Source organism: Quercus suber, unplaced genomic scaffold, assembly GCF_002906115.3.
Source record: "Quercus suber isolate HL8 unplaced genomic scaffold, Cork oak 2.0 scaffold_287, whole genome shotgun sequence".
Lineage (NCBI taxonomy): Eukaryota > Viridiplantae > Streptophyta > Magnoliopsida > Fagales > Fagaceae > Quercus > Quercus suber.
Genome location: NW_027069743.1, coordinates 791,421 through 807,226, shown reverse-complemented (window position 1 = coordinate 807,226; position 15,806 = coordinate 791,421). Strand labels below are relative to the sequence as shown.

General features: G+C 31.3%; 2 protein-coding genes across 2 annotated transcripts; both read right to left on the bottom strand.

The window, feature by feature from the left end:
* Window positions 1–839: 839 nt before the first annotated feature.
* Window positions 840–3,360, bottom strand: LOC112029455 (F-box protein PP2-B15). The gene is made up of 3 exons (XM_024062140.2): window positions 2,991–3,360; window positions 1,876–1,994; window positions 840–1,577 (listed from the first exon to the last, which is right to left on the bottom strand). Exons 1-3 carry the CDS (start codon window positions 3,249–3,251, stop codon window positions 1,115–1,117), a joined length of 843 nt encoding a protein of 280 aa, XP_023917908.1. The 5' UTR covers window positions 3,252–3,360; the 3' UTR covers window positions 840–1,114.
* A 4,971-nt stretch (window positions 3,361–8,331) lies between these two features.
* Window positions 8,332–15,585, bottom strand: LOC112029456 (F-box protein PP2-B15). Its single transcript, XM_024062141.2, has 4 exons — window positions 15,553–15,585; window positions 10,555–10,797; window positions 9,208–9,326; window positions 8,332–8,825 (listed from the first exon to the last, which is right to left on the bottom strand). Exons 1-4 carry the CDS (start codon window positions 15,583–15,585, stop codon window positions 8,360–8,362), a joined length of 861 nt encoding a protein of 286 aa, XP_023917909.2. The 3' UTR covers window positions 8,332–8,359.
* Between the last annotated feature and the right edge of the window lie 221 nt (window positions 15,586–15,806).

Below are 15,806 nucleotides of genomic sequence, written 5' to 3'. Positions count from 1 at the left end.
AATTCATAAAAATTATAGTCATACTATCTCTGTGACTTGGCTTAGAATTAAGCACAAAAGAATGACCTATGGTTTCTAAAGTTTTATGATACCTATGAATAGTACTCAATTCACAACGTCTAGCAAGAATTTTAGAGCCATCATAAGGGATATTTCTATGTAATTACTTAATTAGTTTATATGTAAAGTACTCAAAAAAGTTTTCCCGTATGTGCCTCAAAAGAATTGAGTTTATGTGTCAACATGAATCAATTTTAGCAAAGTCTAAGACTCTAAAGTGTAGCCAAATTGTATGATGAATTAATCATATGCCATAATATTGCAGTTCAAATAAATAGTTCATTTCAAAATATTGGTTCCTTTCACTAAATTTACACATGAACAATCTATGTTTTAAAGAAGAGATTAAATTCTATAAGAATATGGTGTAAAACCAATGTTTTACCCCTCTAATCCGAACATACCACATCATCTTATCACATATTTAAGAATAAACACAATCACACTCAATCAATTATAATACCCATATATAAATCCAACCAAATTAGGAATCTATTGACATGTTATTAGGTGTGGTAGGATGTATTGAATTTTAATAAATTTTAAGTAAAATGCTAATATGGCAATCACTTATTGGATGGTGTAAAACATAGGTTTTACATCCCATCCTTATAGAATTTAATCTCTTGAAAGAAATAGAAATTTTTGAAGTAACAAACTAAATCAAATAAATTTATAACATTTAAATAAGGAAGAAATTCTATGAGATACCTTATTCCTTTTAAGGAAAATGGACCACAAGCTAATATCAAGTCAACAAGGGGAGTGGAAATCTAATTAGTAAGAGACCTTTTTTTTACGGTAATTATAGTAAGAGACCTTATACAATGTATCTTGTACTACGTACGCATTTTCTACTATTAAAATCTGATATTCTCTACTATCTTCCTCGCCTTATACATTTGCACCTTAAAACATAAAACAAATGGAAGAATTAATCAAATCATGTATTCGCACATAAATTGGGAGAAGCAAACACATTTGTCTTTTTCTTTTTGTTTAGTATCATCTTTGTTGTACTCTTTTTGTCCCTCATTTTAACGCAAACATTCCTTCATGAATCTATAGGCCTTACTTCAATTCCTTCAATGATGAGACCTCCTTTTAATTGATAACCCTTAACCTCCATCAAACTCATCTTCACCTCCTCATAAGCTTCACCACTAAAGAATTCTCCTAGCTCAATCTCCATCCACCCATCCTCTCTTTCACTTAGGATTCGTTCAGTGCCCTCTATCACTCTCTTTCTCAACACTTCTGTGCGGTTTCTATAAAATAAGCACTCCATTTGTTGCTTCTTGCCATCTTCATGACGAAGATAAGTCATGCCATTACATACTTTATTGCCCACCTCAACTAACATTTCAGATGGTATTGAATCGAGCCCATATGCACGGTTAGAAATTTTCATTATAAGATAAACACCATATCTTGTCATTGATGATAAAATTTGAGTATTGATTTTGCCACGAATTTCTAACCAACATGTTGTTCTAAGCTCAGCCACTTCTGGGAACCTGTGGAAGACAATTTGAATGCTTTGGTTATTACATTTTCCTCTCTCTTTCTTTGTCCGAGCATATAGAATAATTAATAAGTCTAATGACACAAAAATTTTCATAATATTGATGTTACCTATTATAATTGGTACATAATATAAGTTGTGCTAGTTATCGGCCCATGTGAACAAGAAGCTTCAATCAAAATTTTTCTTATTATTATGTTGTGAAAAGAATTGTTGTTAACATAGCTGTAGAATAATACTTTTATATTATCAAATTCCAGGCAATTTTTAAAGAACATGAGAAAAGTAACCTTGATTGAGGTATTGATTTCCAACTCCATTGCATTGGATCATTGCCCCATGATATGGAAAGTTCTCTGGCTGATAACATATATGATATTCTGCCAGACAATTTCTCTAGCTTGAAGCTCTGCATTATTAAGAATATTAAACGAAAATGAAAATTAAGTATACTTTGTAATCTATCTTATCAATTTTAAGTCAATTCATTTATTATCTAAGCAGAAGAAAATTGAGATACATTTTACTATACTTTAAGTTTTTGCTTAATAGGTCAATAAATATATAATTTAGTTTAATTACTCTGATGAGAAATAACACATTTTTTATTATATTGATTAATACAACTATATAATTAAATTAAACTGCGAAAACTAACGTAAGAAACTCACTCACTAAAAAAAATAGTTAAGAAGCTATATATACCTAAATTTTACATATTTAAATCATCCATCATTTTCTGTAAGCAATACATGAATCCAATCTATAAAGTAGCCTTATATATATGCTTAATTATCCCATAAATTAGTGTGTGTCTATATATATATATAAAATTAGATTCTTATACTACTGGAGGGTCCGGATCCGGATGGACATTCCAGGAAATGGTTGATCCCATTTCCGTTGTGTTTGACTTTGACATATTCCATTTCAAATCTGCCAGTCTCATATTGCAGCATGTGAAATAAATGTTTGTCACCATATGCATAGAAATTAAATCTCATCCTTTGATCTATTAAAACAATTGTGAAAATTCAATGGCTTTAGCAACATTTACATGTTTAATACCACTTGCAACGTGAAAGTCGTTCCGTGCATGTTTATTAGTAAAAATTGTTTTTTGCTACACGCATAAACCCATGCATGCACCAAAAAAACAGGGAGGAGTGAGAAGCGTCTGTTTAGAATAGGCTTTTTTTTTTTTTTTTTTTTTTCAATATTTTTTTAACTCAATTGGTCTCTTATTATTTCTAACAAACATATCCAAGATTCAAAATTCGCCGCTCTCAATTTTCAAATTATAAAAAATTAATTCATTCAATCCAGTAGCTTTTCTACAAAACACATCAATATTTAATGCAAGAAAAATGTTTAAGGGTGAGTTTGAAAATCATTTCAAAAATACCTTTCTACCACCATCTATGAGAACTGGGTTGCAGAGACAAAGAAAAAGCTCCTTCTTTGTAGTAAATGCAAAAGGAGTGACCAATCTTGACACAACATCCTTATAATCATCCGGCAAGAATCTCTCCCAAACAACATCGGACTTCGCCGCTGAATGAAAGATGGATGACACCATTGAAGATTGGAATGTGTCTGTCGGACAGGTGAAGGACAGAATTGTGGATACACACTCTTCTGGCAACATGTCAATGAATCCTTCCATTGAGTTTAAAATAACAATTATCTTGAAAACTATACTAACAAAGATATATGTGTGTAAAACCAGCCAAAGCTAAGAATCAAAAGCAATGTCCTTATCTCAGGTTTCTTGCTCTTAATTCTTTGCTGATGTGTCTTTTCTTTGGATGATGCATTTAGTATATATACAGACTGATAAGCTTCAAATTGATAATCTTTCCTGTCTAAGTTTCAGACGTGTTGACCAAATTTAGCACATGCCACATGTCCAAAGTAAAGTAATCGTGGAAATCAACCAATTTTAAGACCAAATGTCAAACATTAACTTCGTTGGTAATCACCAAATATTTTATGAGTAATGGTATGCTCACAAGAAATTTGACAATTTTTTTCAAGCAGGTTGAGTTGGCAATTTTTTCGAGTAAAAATTTGACAATTTTTACTTGCAACTTCGTTATGTGTCCAATTTTGTGTATATTTAGGTTTTCTCGTATTTTCCCGGCCACGAAGCAATAATCTTAACACTATATCCACAATTATCCCAAAAAAACAGTACTGTATATCCACTATTGTCAATAGGATAATCAAGTGCAATGGATTAGACTTTGACCCAGCAAAGTCTGGTGTGTTTGATTTGGTCAATAACAAAGGCATATAGTTGTACCAGTGGTCTTCCATATAAGCCACATTATTCCAGTCAGCAATGGAAAATGTAGGAGGCCTTGTTATAGCAACATGGCCACTCAGATTTCATTTCATATTTTATGCCAAAAGATTAGAGATAAACCCTATATGTAATTCATTATGCTTGATTATGTGCCTTTTGGGTCTGCTATGTCTACACCATTATATATACCATTATCTTCAACTCACAATATAGTGACGAAATATATTAGGCCTGGACCCTTGGGCTCGCATGTTGTCGAAAAGAGAGGAATTGCCTTAAAACGAAGTCGATCAAAACAATCACCTAAAAGAATCCTATAATTCTATAAATAAATACAGGAATTTCAGAGCTTTAAAGGTATAGAAATTAAAGGAGAAAAAAAAATGCTCCAAAGGATTACAATACTTATTTTTATCTCTTAATAGATTTGGGGAGCACATGTTTTTTTTTTTTTTTTTTTTTTTAATTAATAGAAAACAAATCTATTAATAAAATCTAATGTTTATCACTTGAATCTGCCAAAAAGAGAGATTATATATCTCTAATAACAAAAGGCAAGAAAAAAAAAAAAAAACAAAAAAACAAATTGCCTCTATCTCTCCATCTTAATTCTTGGCTATTAGCACCTTTTTCTTTTCTTTTCTTTTCTTCTTCTTCTTCTTCTTCTTCTTTTATTTATTTTTTTTATTTTTTATTTTTTGGTGTGTGTCAACGATATTTCACCAAATGACATCTCTTCTCACATAACTATGAGATATGAGAGAAGCCAGAAAAAAAAAAAAAAATGCAGTTTTTATCCCTACAAAATTGTACAAATAATATGTTGATTAAGACGTTTAATTCAGATTAGAAAGGATTTTTCTTTTCGTTACAACAAAAAGGGTAAGGTCGTTGAATCCAAGCTCTCTTTGTAAGAAAGATTAGGTAATACCATTCGTTAAGTTACACAAAAAATTTGTTAATAAGGTTCAAGTGGATTTATAAGGTATCATGTGCATGCCTATAATTATATTGTAAGTTATATGCCTAAAATGAGGCTACATTGATGTGTCTTCTCACAATCTCACCTTCTATAATTGCAATATGCCACCCCACTTTTCGTTTTCACAAAATTTGAGCCAAGCCAAAGCTAAATCATATCCAATTTCCGCCAAATAACAACAAGACTTTTTTGTACCCCAACCCATCACTTATTTCAAACCTGAGAGTGATTTTAAGGGTATCAAAATTTTTTACAAATTAATTTTCAATTTTAAATATAATACAAAAAACAACTTTGTTAAATATGTTGTTGATATGAAAATAAAAACATCCCTTCATGAATATTTAGTTGGTGTGCTCAATGAATTTGAAAGATGTGTCGTAATGCAAACGTTCCAAGTTTCATCCACCACACCATTAGTCTATGAGGTTTCTAAAGCATCTCATTTATGGGAGAGAGTCTTACATGTTTCCGAAACATGTATCCTCTCTCTCACAATGAGGTGGGTCCCACATATGTGGGGTCCACCTCCTTGTGAGAGAGGGGATGCATGTTTCGGAAACACGATGGAATTTCTCCATTTATGGGTAGGGACTAAGAAGTGACAGTTTGTGTGGCATCACCTTTAATATTTAGTTTTTATGTACAACTTTTTAAAAATAGAAGTATATTTTAGCACATTTTTAGCAAAAAAATAGATAAGTTGTTCTCAAACAGACACTATCTTACCAAATAATGAAAACACTATTTCTTTGTATAAAAAATAAAAAGCAAAAAGGAAGATAATAATAACAAAGGTTATTTTATCAGTTTGTAATTTAAAAAAAAAAAAAAATTCATAGTGCCTTTAAATTTCCTTATTTCAAAATTCAAATACTATCCATGAGCCCTCTTTTATATCTGCTTACAAAATTGATAGATAAGTAATCTCAAACCAAAGATTTAACGATAAAAGTGGTGTCACATATTTTAAAATTTAAAATCAAAATTCATCCCTTATTCATAAGACAACCCACTTAGCCACTGAAGTTTTCTTCCTCACATCCCTTATTCATAGAATAGTATTGGATATGATTTGCGAATATACGTAACGTAAATCTGCAATTGGCATTGAAATTCTAACATATGTAGAGTCCATATTTTAAGTCTAAGTGAATGAATATATAAATATGATTTGGCATTTCTTAAGGCCTTCGTAAAGCTACTTAATTAAATAAATAAAGGGAGAAAAAAAGGCCTAAAATTTGAATCATGATATTAACATAGACAATCATATAAATCATGCACGTGTGAACATGAACCATGTATTTAATGCTCCCAAGTCCCAACCAATCATCCGCTCTTGTAATAATGTTCTAAATTATTCTTTTTTCTTTAAAAGAAAGAAAAAAGATGCATTAAATTTCAATAAACAAAAGGAAAAAAAAAAGCAGATTAATGAGTGGGAGATGGAAGAACTAAGTAATAAGACTACAATGATTGTTGTAAGAATAATAACGTGGCCGTAGTTTTTCTCTTTTGACAGAGAAAGAACACGTGTTTACACATTTTTTTTAGTACGATTGATCTGTTCTTAGTGACATTAAAAAGATAGGATCGATTATTTATAACTTTCCAATATTAGGGCCCGTTTGGTAGAGCATTTTAGCAATATATTTTCAGTTTTTAAATAACATTGTACGTATTTTCATACACTTTTTCACACCCACATATTTCAAAAAACTACAAATAACATTACTCAAACTACTCTATCAAACGAGCTGAGAGCTTGAAAAACGGTTTTAACTCCTATCCCAATTAATTAGGGTTTTACTCAATTAAAGGGTTATCATTTCTAGTTGATGCTTGACCATATGATTAGCTTAAATTGTCTCAATTATCAATGTATCTCGGCCCATTCTAAAAAATTCTTAGTTCTTCAATTAACTTAATTGTGTGATTAATTGGTCAATGAACTCTACAATTGATTTTTTTTTTTTTTTTATTATTCTTATGAGAGTATGACACATTTTTTGTACTGCATGTATAGATTAATATATATTCTTTAGTAAAATATAAACATAAAATAAGATCCTTTGATTTCCTTGCCAAAAGCAAACAATAGCTTAATATCACTTTTATCTTCTACTATGTATCTTACTTCGCCTTACACATTTGCACTTTTAACACATAAAACAAATGAAAGAATCAATCAAAACCTTTATATACATATTTAAAATGAAAAAAGAAACACCTTTGTGTCTTTCTATTTTTTGTTCTGTATAACCTTTGTGGTACTCTTTCTCCCGCAATCATTCATGGTTTTTAGGCCTTATTTCAATTCCTTCAAGGATGAGGTCCTCCTTTTGATTGATAACCCTTAACCTCCATAAAACTCATCTTCACCTCCTCATAACTTTCACCACTAAAGAACTCTCCCAGCTCAATCTCCATCCACCCATCCTCTCTTTCACTTGGGATTCGTTCAATGCCCTCTATCACTCTCTTTCTCAACACTTCTGTGCGGTTCCTATAAAATAAGCACTCCATTTGTTGCTTCTTGCCATCTTCATGACGAAGATAAGTCGTGCCATTACATACTTTATTGCCCACTTCAACTGACATTTCAGATGGTATTGAATCGAGCCCATATGCACTATTAGAAATTTTTTTTTTTTTTTTATTATTCTTATGAGAGTATGACACATTTTTTGTACTGCATGTATAGATTAATGTAACTATATAATTAAATTTAATTGGGTAAAAAAATTTAAGTAACCATACCTAAATTTTGGTCATTTAAATAATCCATGATCCTGTCTAAGCAAGACATGAATCCAAGAGTGGGATTTGAACAATTGACTTCTTTATTAGAAATTGAACTTCACAATTCTCGTAAAACAAAGGTGAAAATTCAATAGTAAGCTTGTAAAATGAAATTGTGTATACTATATGTACACATAGGCCGTAGCTATATATGTGTACTAGTCATTTTCATTTTTTTTTTTTTTAAACCACTCGCATAAACACATGCAGAATGAGAAGATAGAAGGGTTTTAGAATAAGTTTTTTTTCTTTGGATTTGGACAAACTTTACAGGTCCAAATCATTTCAATCAACAAAAATATGGGAAAAATATAGAAGTGTCCCAAAGAAATAGTCTTTGGTTGCGTGGCATGCATGTGTCTAACTCCTATGAAATATTGGAAAAAATTAACAAAAATTCCTTTCTTGTATCCCAAAGAAATAATCTTTATATTCTTTAGTAAAATATAAACATAAAATAAAATCCTTTGATTTCCTTGCCAAAAGCAAACAATAGCTTAATATCACTTTTATCTTCTACTATGTATCTTCGCCTTACACATTTGCACTTTTAACACATAAAACAAATGAAAGAATCAATCAAAACCTTTATATACATATTTAAAATGAAAAAAGAAACACCTTTGCGTCTTTCTATTTTTTGTTCTGTATAACCTTTGTGGTACTCTTTCTCCCGCAATCATTCATGGTTTTTAGGCCTTATTTCAATTCCTTCAAGGATGAGTCCTCCTTTTGATTGATAACCCTTAACCTCCATAAAACTCATCTTCACCTCCTCATAACTTTCACCACTAAAGAACTCTCCCAGCTCAATCTCCATCCACCCATCCTCTCTTTCACTTGGGATTCGTTCAATGCCCTCTATCACTCTCTTTCTCAACACTTCTGTGCGGTTCCTATAAAATAAGCACTCCATTTGTTGCTTCTTGCCATCTTCATGACGAAGATAAGTCGTGCCATTACATACTTTATTGCCCACTTCAACTGACATTTCAGATGGTATTGAATCGAGCCCATATGCACTATTAGAAATTTTCATTATAAGATAAGCACCATATGTTGTGTTAGGTGATAGAATCTGAGTTTTGATTTTGCCATAAATTTCTAACCAAGATGTTGTTCTAAGCTCAGCCACTTCGGAGAACCTGTGGAATAAGAAAAATTGAAAATGTTAAAAGTTTTGGTTAGTTCATTTTCTTTAACAGGCAATATAGATTAATCACTAAGTTTAATGACACAAAAAAATTTCATAACTGCAATATATAGATCATTTTGTGATTGATACAAACATAATATATGAAAGTGATATTAGTAATGAACTCATATAAACAAGATATTTCAATCACAATTTATCAACTTGGCAGGTTATATATAAATATATATATATATATATATCTCTAGTTATTTGTGTTTTGGTAGAACAATGCTCTATATTATCGAATGCTAGGTGAATTTAAAGAAAGAACATGTTCTTTTGCATTGGATCATTTCAAGAAAGAACATGTTATTGTACAAGATAAAAGTAACCTTGATTGAGGTATTGATTTCCAGCTCCATTGCATTGGATCATTTTGCGATGATATAGAAAGTTCTTTTGCTGACAGCATATACGATATTTTTCCAGACAATATCTCTAACTTGAAGCTCTGCGTTATTATGAATATAAAACAAAAAATAAAAATTAAATATATTGTGTAATTAATCCTATCAATTTTAAGTCAATCCATTTATTATTTAAATAGAACAAAATTTAGATACATTTTACTATACCTTACATTTTTCAATTAAATTAATTATGTGCTTAATTGGTCAATAAATAATATAATTTTATTTTATTATTCTTGTGAAAAGATAACAAAATTTGTACTATATTGGCTAATGCAACTATATGATTAAATTAAAATTTTAAAACTAATACAAGAAGCTATATAAAAAATTTACATATTTAAAGAATCCATCATTTTCTCCTAATACGTAAAACAATATATAAAGTGGCCTTATATGTACTTAATTTTTTGTTTTTACTCATGAGTGATGAATATAAAAAAGCCTTATATATACTTAACTAGTTTCTTATACAATTATACTACAGTAGGGTCCCGATGGATCGGACATTCCATGGAATATTGGTTGGTACCATTTCTGTTGTGTTAGACTTTGACATATTTCATTTGAAATCTATCTTCTTCTCTCTTTCCTTTTTTTTTCGTTAGGTGGTGTTATTAGCATTTGAAATCAATCAATCTCACTATTGCAGCATGTGAAATAAATGTTTGCCAACAAATGCATAGAAATTTAAATACTATCCTCTATTAAAAAAAACATTGCTTTTTTTTTTTTTTCCTTTTTTTTTGAGAATAAAAAAATTTGTGAAAATTCAATAGCAACATTTACATGATTAACCACCTTTTGTAACGTGGAACTAATTCAATGCATGTTTATCAATAAAGGGTTTTCTTTTATTTTTAATTTTTTTTTTCTACTAAATACGCATCGAAAAAACAAGGGGAAGGAGGGTTTGTTTAGAATAGGCTCTTTTTTTTTTGGGACAAACTTCACAAGTCCATTAAGAGTAATTCAATTAATCCGGTAGCTTTTCTACAAAACATATCAATATTAAAGGTGTGTTTAGATATAATTTATTTTGTTAAAACTGAAAAATTATTACTGAAAACATTGTAAATAAAAGTAAAAGTTAGTTGAAATAGTACAGTGAGACTTATAAATAGTACCAAAACTTGTAGTAATGCTATAAATAATAGCAAAAATAAGTTGAATAGTAAAACAATTTTCATTTTTCATTTTTGTTTAAGCGCACACTAAATGCATGAAAAGTGTAAGTATTGGGTAGGAAATATATCATTTCAAACCTACCTTTCTACCACCATCTATGAGAACTGGATTGCACAGACAAAGAAAGAGCTCTTTCTTTGTAGTAAATGCCAAAGGAGTGACCACCCTTGATAAAACATCCTTATACTCAGCCGGCAAGAACGTCTCCCAAACAACGTCGGACTCTGCCGCTGAATGGAAGGTGGATGAAACCATTGAAGATCTGAAAGTGTCTGTTGGAGAAGTGAATGATAGAATTGAGGATACACAATGTTCTGGCAACATGTCAATGAATCCTCCCATTGAGTTTGACATAACAATAATCTTGAAAACTACTAACAAAGAATAAAGATATATGTGTAAAACCAGCCAAAGATGGGGAATCAAAATCACTGTCCTTGTCTCAGGTTTTTAGCTCTAAACTCTTAGCTTATGTGTCTTTCTTTTTTTGGATGAAGCAATCATGCATATATTATATATATACACAAGGGAGCATCAAGTTGATATCAACTCAACTGTCAACTCTATTCTTTTCGGTCTAAGTTTTAGAGCTGTTGAATTCACTCTTCAACTTGTTGACTAGATTTAGCACATTTAATTTAAAACGTAACGAGCAGTAGTGGAAATCAATCAATGTTAGAACAAATGTCAAACATGAACTATGTTGCAACTAGTCAATATTAGATTGCCCATTGAGTTGATTAATAGGTTAAAAAATTGAAAAACCAAAAAACCAAAATGCGTTAATGGAGTATGCTACCCCCCTTTTTTTCCCCATGAAGCGATAGTCTAAACACTGTATATCCACAATTGCCAATAGGATAATTAAGTGGCATGGCTTAGACTTTGACCCGAGAAAAGTTTGATGTGTTTGACATGGTCAATAACAATGGCATCTAGTTTTACCAGATGCATTCCATATGAACCACATTAGGATTCTAGTCAGCAATGACAAACGGAACCTTTTTTTTATAAGAAATTTCAAATCATATTCATTATACTTGATTATATACGTACCTTTTGCTTTTGGGTCTGCCATGTTTGCACCATTATCATTGGTTCACACTATAGTTTTTAAAATCATTGGGCATGAAGACGAGGCGTGTGGAGCCGAGGCAGATAGTGGGGGACATGTATTATGGGGATTGGCTGTTGCGTGTGAAGTTTGGAACCTCACAGATATACTTTTTGACACACAAAGATCATCCTTTCCAGAATTTGCTGATTTTTTATGGTATCTAATGAATGTTCGTCATTTCGTGGATGAGATACTGGAGTTAGTTGTTATGGTAGCTTGAGGCCTATGGTTCAGTCAAAATGGAGTGAGACAGGGGAACGCTAGACTACAAGCTTCGGCAATAGTGCAGAAGACGAGGTACATGTTATATGAATTTCAAACGGCTAATCTCAAGATTTCTCGGGCTGAGGCTGTGGAAGACGAACGGTGGGTACCTCCTACACCACTGGCGGCTCCATGTTAGAGTCAGGGTGGGTACAGGACCACTCTGGCTTTGAAAAAAAAAATCATTATTATATAAAAAAATTTTAAAAATTTATGATTTTCTTATCATAAAAAAAATGTGTGACCACCCTAAATTTTCTTTTAGGCCCAATATAATTAAATTTTGGACAAAGTTTAGCAACAAACTTGACTGTAGATTAAGATTATAACTCCACTTAATAGTTTTTTATTAGATATGGATTTTAACAATTTCACAATTAGATTTTTTTTTTTTCCCTTATATCCTCCATATTTGCAAAATTTCAAGAAGATTAAAGATAAATAGCTTATTTTATTAATCAAATGTTTAATTTTCGAGTTTTTGTAATCTAAAATTATATGCAAAAAATAAGTTTATGGATTAAATAATAAATAACATCCGATTGACATGAAATTTGACATGTATTTTAAGAATATAAAAAGAAAAACATATAATTCAACAATTAGATTTTCAAAATATATAATCATGTTAATTTGTTTAGTGAAAGTTGTAGTCTTATGCTACAATAAGTTTGTAGTCAAATTTTGGTCATTTTAACAATATATTGAGCCTTTACAAACAAAAATAAAAATTCAAAAAAAAAAAATTATTTAACTAAAATTTTGAAAAATATATAACTTGTAGCATTAATAATAAGATATAGCTATCTTTTCTATTAAATATTTAATAATTTAAGTTTCTTAATGATCACTCTAGAAAAATTTTCTGGAATTGCCACTGTCCTGCACCCCCTTGATACAAAATTAATGTTGACAGAGCCATGTTTGGAGCACTTCAATCCACCGTAGTTGGGGTGGTAATTTGGGATAGTGTAGGCTATGTCATGACAACACTAAGCAAATGACTCCCTTACCTGCTGGGGCCTTTGGAGAGTGAGGCAATGGCAATAGAGGAGGGAGTTAATTTTGCTTGGGATGTGGGTGTCCGTGAAGTGGTGTTTGAATGTGATTCAAATATTATCTGCGACGCCGCCATTGGGGTGAATGATCCACCAGCTGCTATAGCCAATATAATTGAAGGGGTTCGGCACAAGTTTCATGAATTTCAACAGATTTTGGTAAATCACGTCAGAAGACAAGGGTAATCGTTTGGCATATATCTTAGCTCAACAATTAACATGCTAGGCATATTGTTTCCTATGTAATTTGGATAAAGGAAAATCATAGTATTATTGAATTAGTTTTGGTTCAAACTGTAATGTTTTTATATCTTCTTCTTAATAAAATTATGATTTTCTTATCCAAAATAAATATATAAATAAGAAGCCCCCATTAAAACAGATGCGACACATGTTCCATGGATGACTTGCCAGGAGCATAAATTATTAATTTTTTATGGAAAATATATTTGACTCCGGGTAAATAAATATGAACTCAATTTCTAATATAAAAAATCTGAGATTAGTTTCTTTAACCATTAATAATATGACCAACCTTTCAAATGTTGGTCTATATTTAGGGTCCAGAACATGCTAAATCGTATAATATATCTCTACATGCTTAAAATTGAACGGCAGAGGCAGAGCACATATCTGAAATTTATGAATTTAGAGCATAGGCTTTGTAGACAATATACCTTGTGAAATTATAGTGCAGTGAGATAAAAACAAAATTACAACGTCATACAGTTTAAGAATTAAAACTTTTACTCCTGTTCCAATTTCAAAAGAAAACCCATTTAAAAAATTAAAAAAGAAAAAAGAAAAAAAAAAGAAAATAAGAAAGAAAGAAAGAAATTAAGGGAGGAAAGTAAGAGGGAGCCAGAAACAATGTATTATGTAGCTTGTGGGCTTTGTTGTGTGCTTTTCAACAGTCTTTTTATATTCTATGCTTAAGTCTTCTAGAATTAGTTGTAAAGTTGGATAATTTGTTGTATTTCAGAGGTTGACCCACACAAACAATTACAACCATTACCCACCCCGCCCCATATTTCTTAAGCCTAGCCCAGTCAGGTCTTAGCCCAATCCCCAACGTTCCTTTCAATTTAAAATCTTGAGCCCAAATGGCACTTAAATCTAAAGCCCAGTTTAAATCAAGAAAATGTCAACCCAAGTAAAATATCAACCCAAGTCCACATCAAACAACACTAAGCATTTAAACCCAACTAATTTCGATTCACTTGACGCTCTGTTTGTTTTAACGATGATGTTTTCTACCAAACAAGTTAATTTCCAAAAAATATTTTCTATAAAATTATCTCATTTTTCTATATTCGGTAGCAAACTTAAATGAGTTGAAAAATAATCTCCTAATTTTTCTTATTTAGCAAATTGTGAGATAAAGTTATTTTCTAAAAAATACTAATGAAAAACAATCTCTAAAAATAAGTATATTTTTTATGTTGATTAAAAAAAAATTTCCTTTCACTCATTTTTTTTTATGTTACCAAATATTGAAAAATACAGAAAATTATCTTTACACAAAGTTTTACACAAGGTTTTCCATCGAAACAAACAAAGCGTTGCAATTCTCCCTCTCGTCCATACGAGCTAAGCAAAGAGAGACATTCTCTTTCATTTTGTACCTTGGCTTTTGTATACGTCTTTTTATAATCAATGCAATTTCAATCGTACCTTGGCAACATTTCACAATGTTTTAGAACAATAAATATAGTACATGTATGTAATTGCCGTAGAGGCAAGCTTGCAAGTAGGAACAAAACCAAATTTTAAGTTACACAAGCACAAAGGATCAAACATATGTCTTCCTTTACGCTTTACCTGCCTTTTATTTCGAGTAACTTTGTTTTGAGAATCATGTGAGCTGGAGCTCACAGGACGATCCTCTGCAGAATCTTCTTTCTTGGTATGTTCCTCAACAGCAAAAACACCTCGTATAGCAGCTTTTATTCTCCTTCCAGTCTAGCCAGTCTGAATCGGCACTTTGGGAGTGCTGACCACCAACGAAGATAGTGATCTCTTTTTCCTTTTAACTGCCAGTGAATTTGTAGGTGTAACTTCAGGGGCTTCAACTTTTCTTCTCTTCAGAGGGAAAATTTTGGCCCTTATATCTTGCAGATTGTGGTCTGTCCTGCATATGATCAACGAAAAACCTCAAGTGAGAACACATGATAACACAAAGCATCAGCACATACAGACATCATTATATCTATTTCGGCATACACATAACATTTTAATTGAAAAATCGGCATCTGGAACCACGCGGGCCTATCTCAAAAATGATACTAACTTGAAACAAAGAAGACACAAGAATAAAATACATTATGGTATTCAAAAAGCACTAAATTTCTAAACATTTCAAACATCATACAATCACAATTTTTTTTAGAACCATTTCCAGATGCACATGCAGCCTCTGAGAAATGATATGCTAGCAGGAGTTTTTGGCTCTGTCTATAATAGGCAGAGATAAAATGGAAGAACCAGCATATCATAGAAATGAACTATAAAAGCTGGGGAGAAACAACTAGAAGTAGACCATGATCTAGAGCTGACAGTAATATTATAAGTAACATCTATGTTCTTTAAGGAAATAATTTGATTATAAATTGCTAAAAAGTAAGGGCAAGCCTAGATTATATTTGATTGTGATTTATCCAGCAACCCTTTCATTCTCCAAAAAATTCTTAAAAGTATACAGAAGGACTCACCTGAGTTTCTCCACCGGAAGACAACCAAGATCAATGTTGCATACAAAAGCTACTCACATCAAGGCGCTGGACCTTGGTAAGATTTCCATCAGGCTCAATAGCTTTGAGGCTAATCCAAATAGAATCTTCAACTTATGTGCAGCCTGTTTTGTTCTACTACAGATACAAATAGAAAGTCATTAT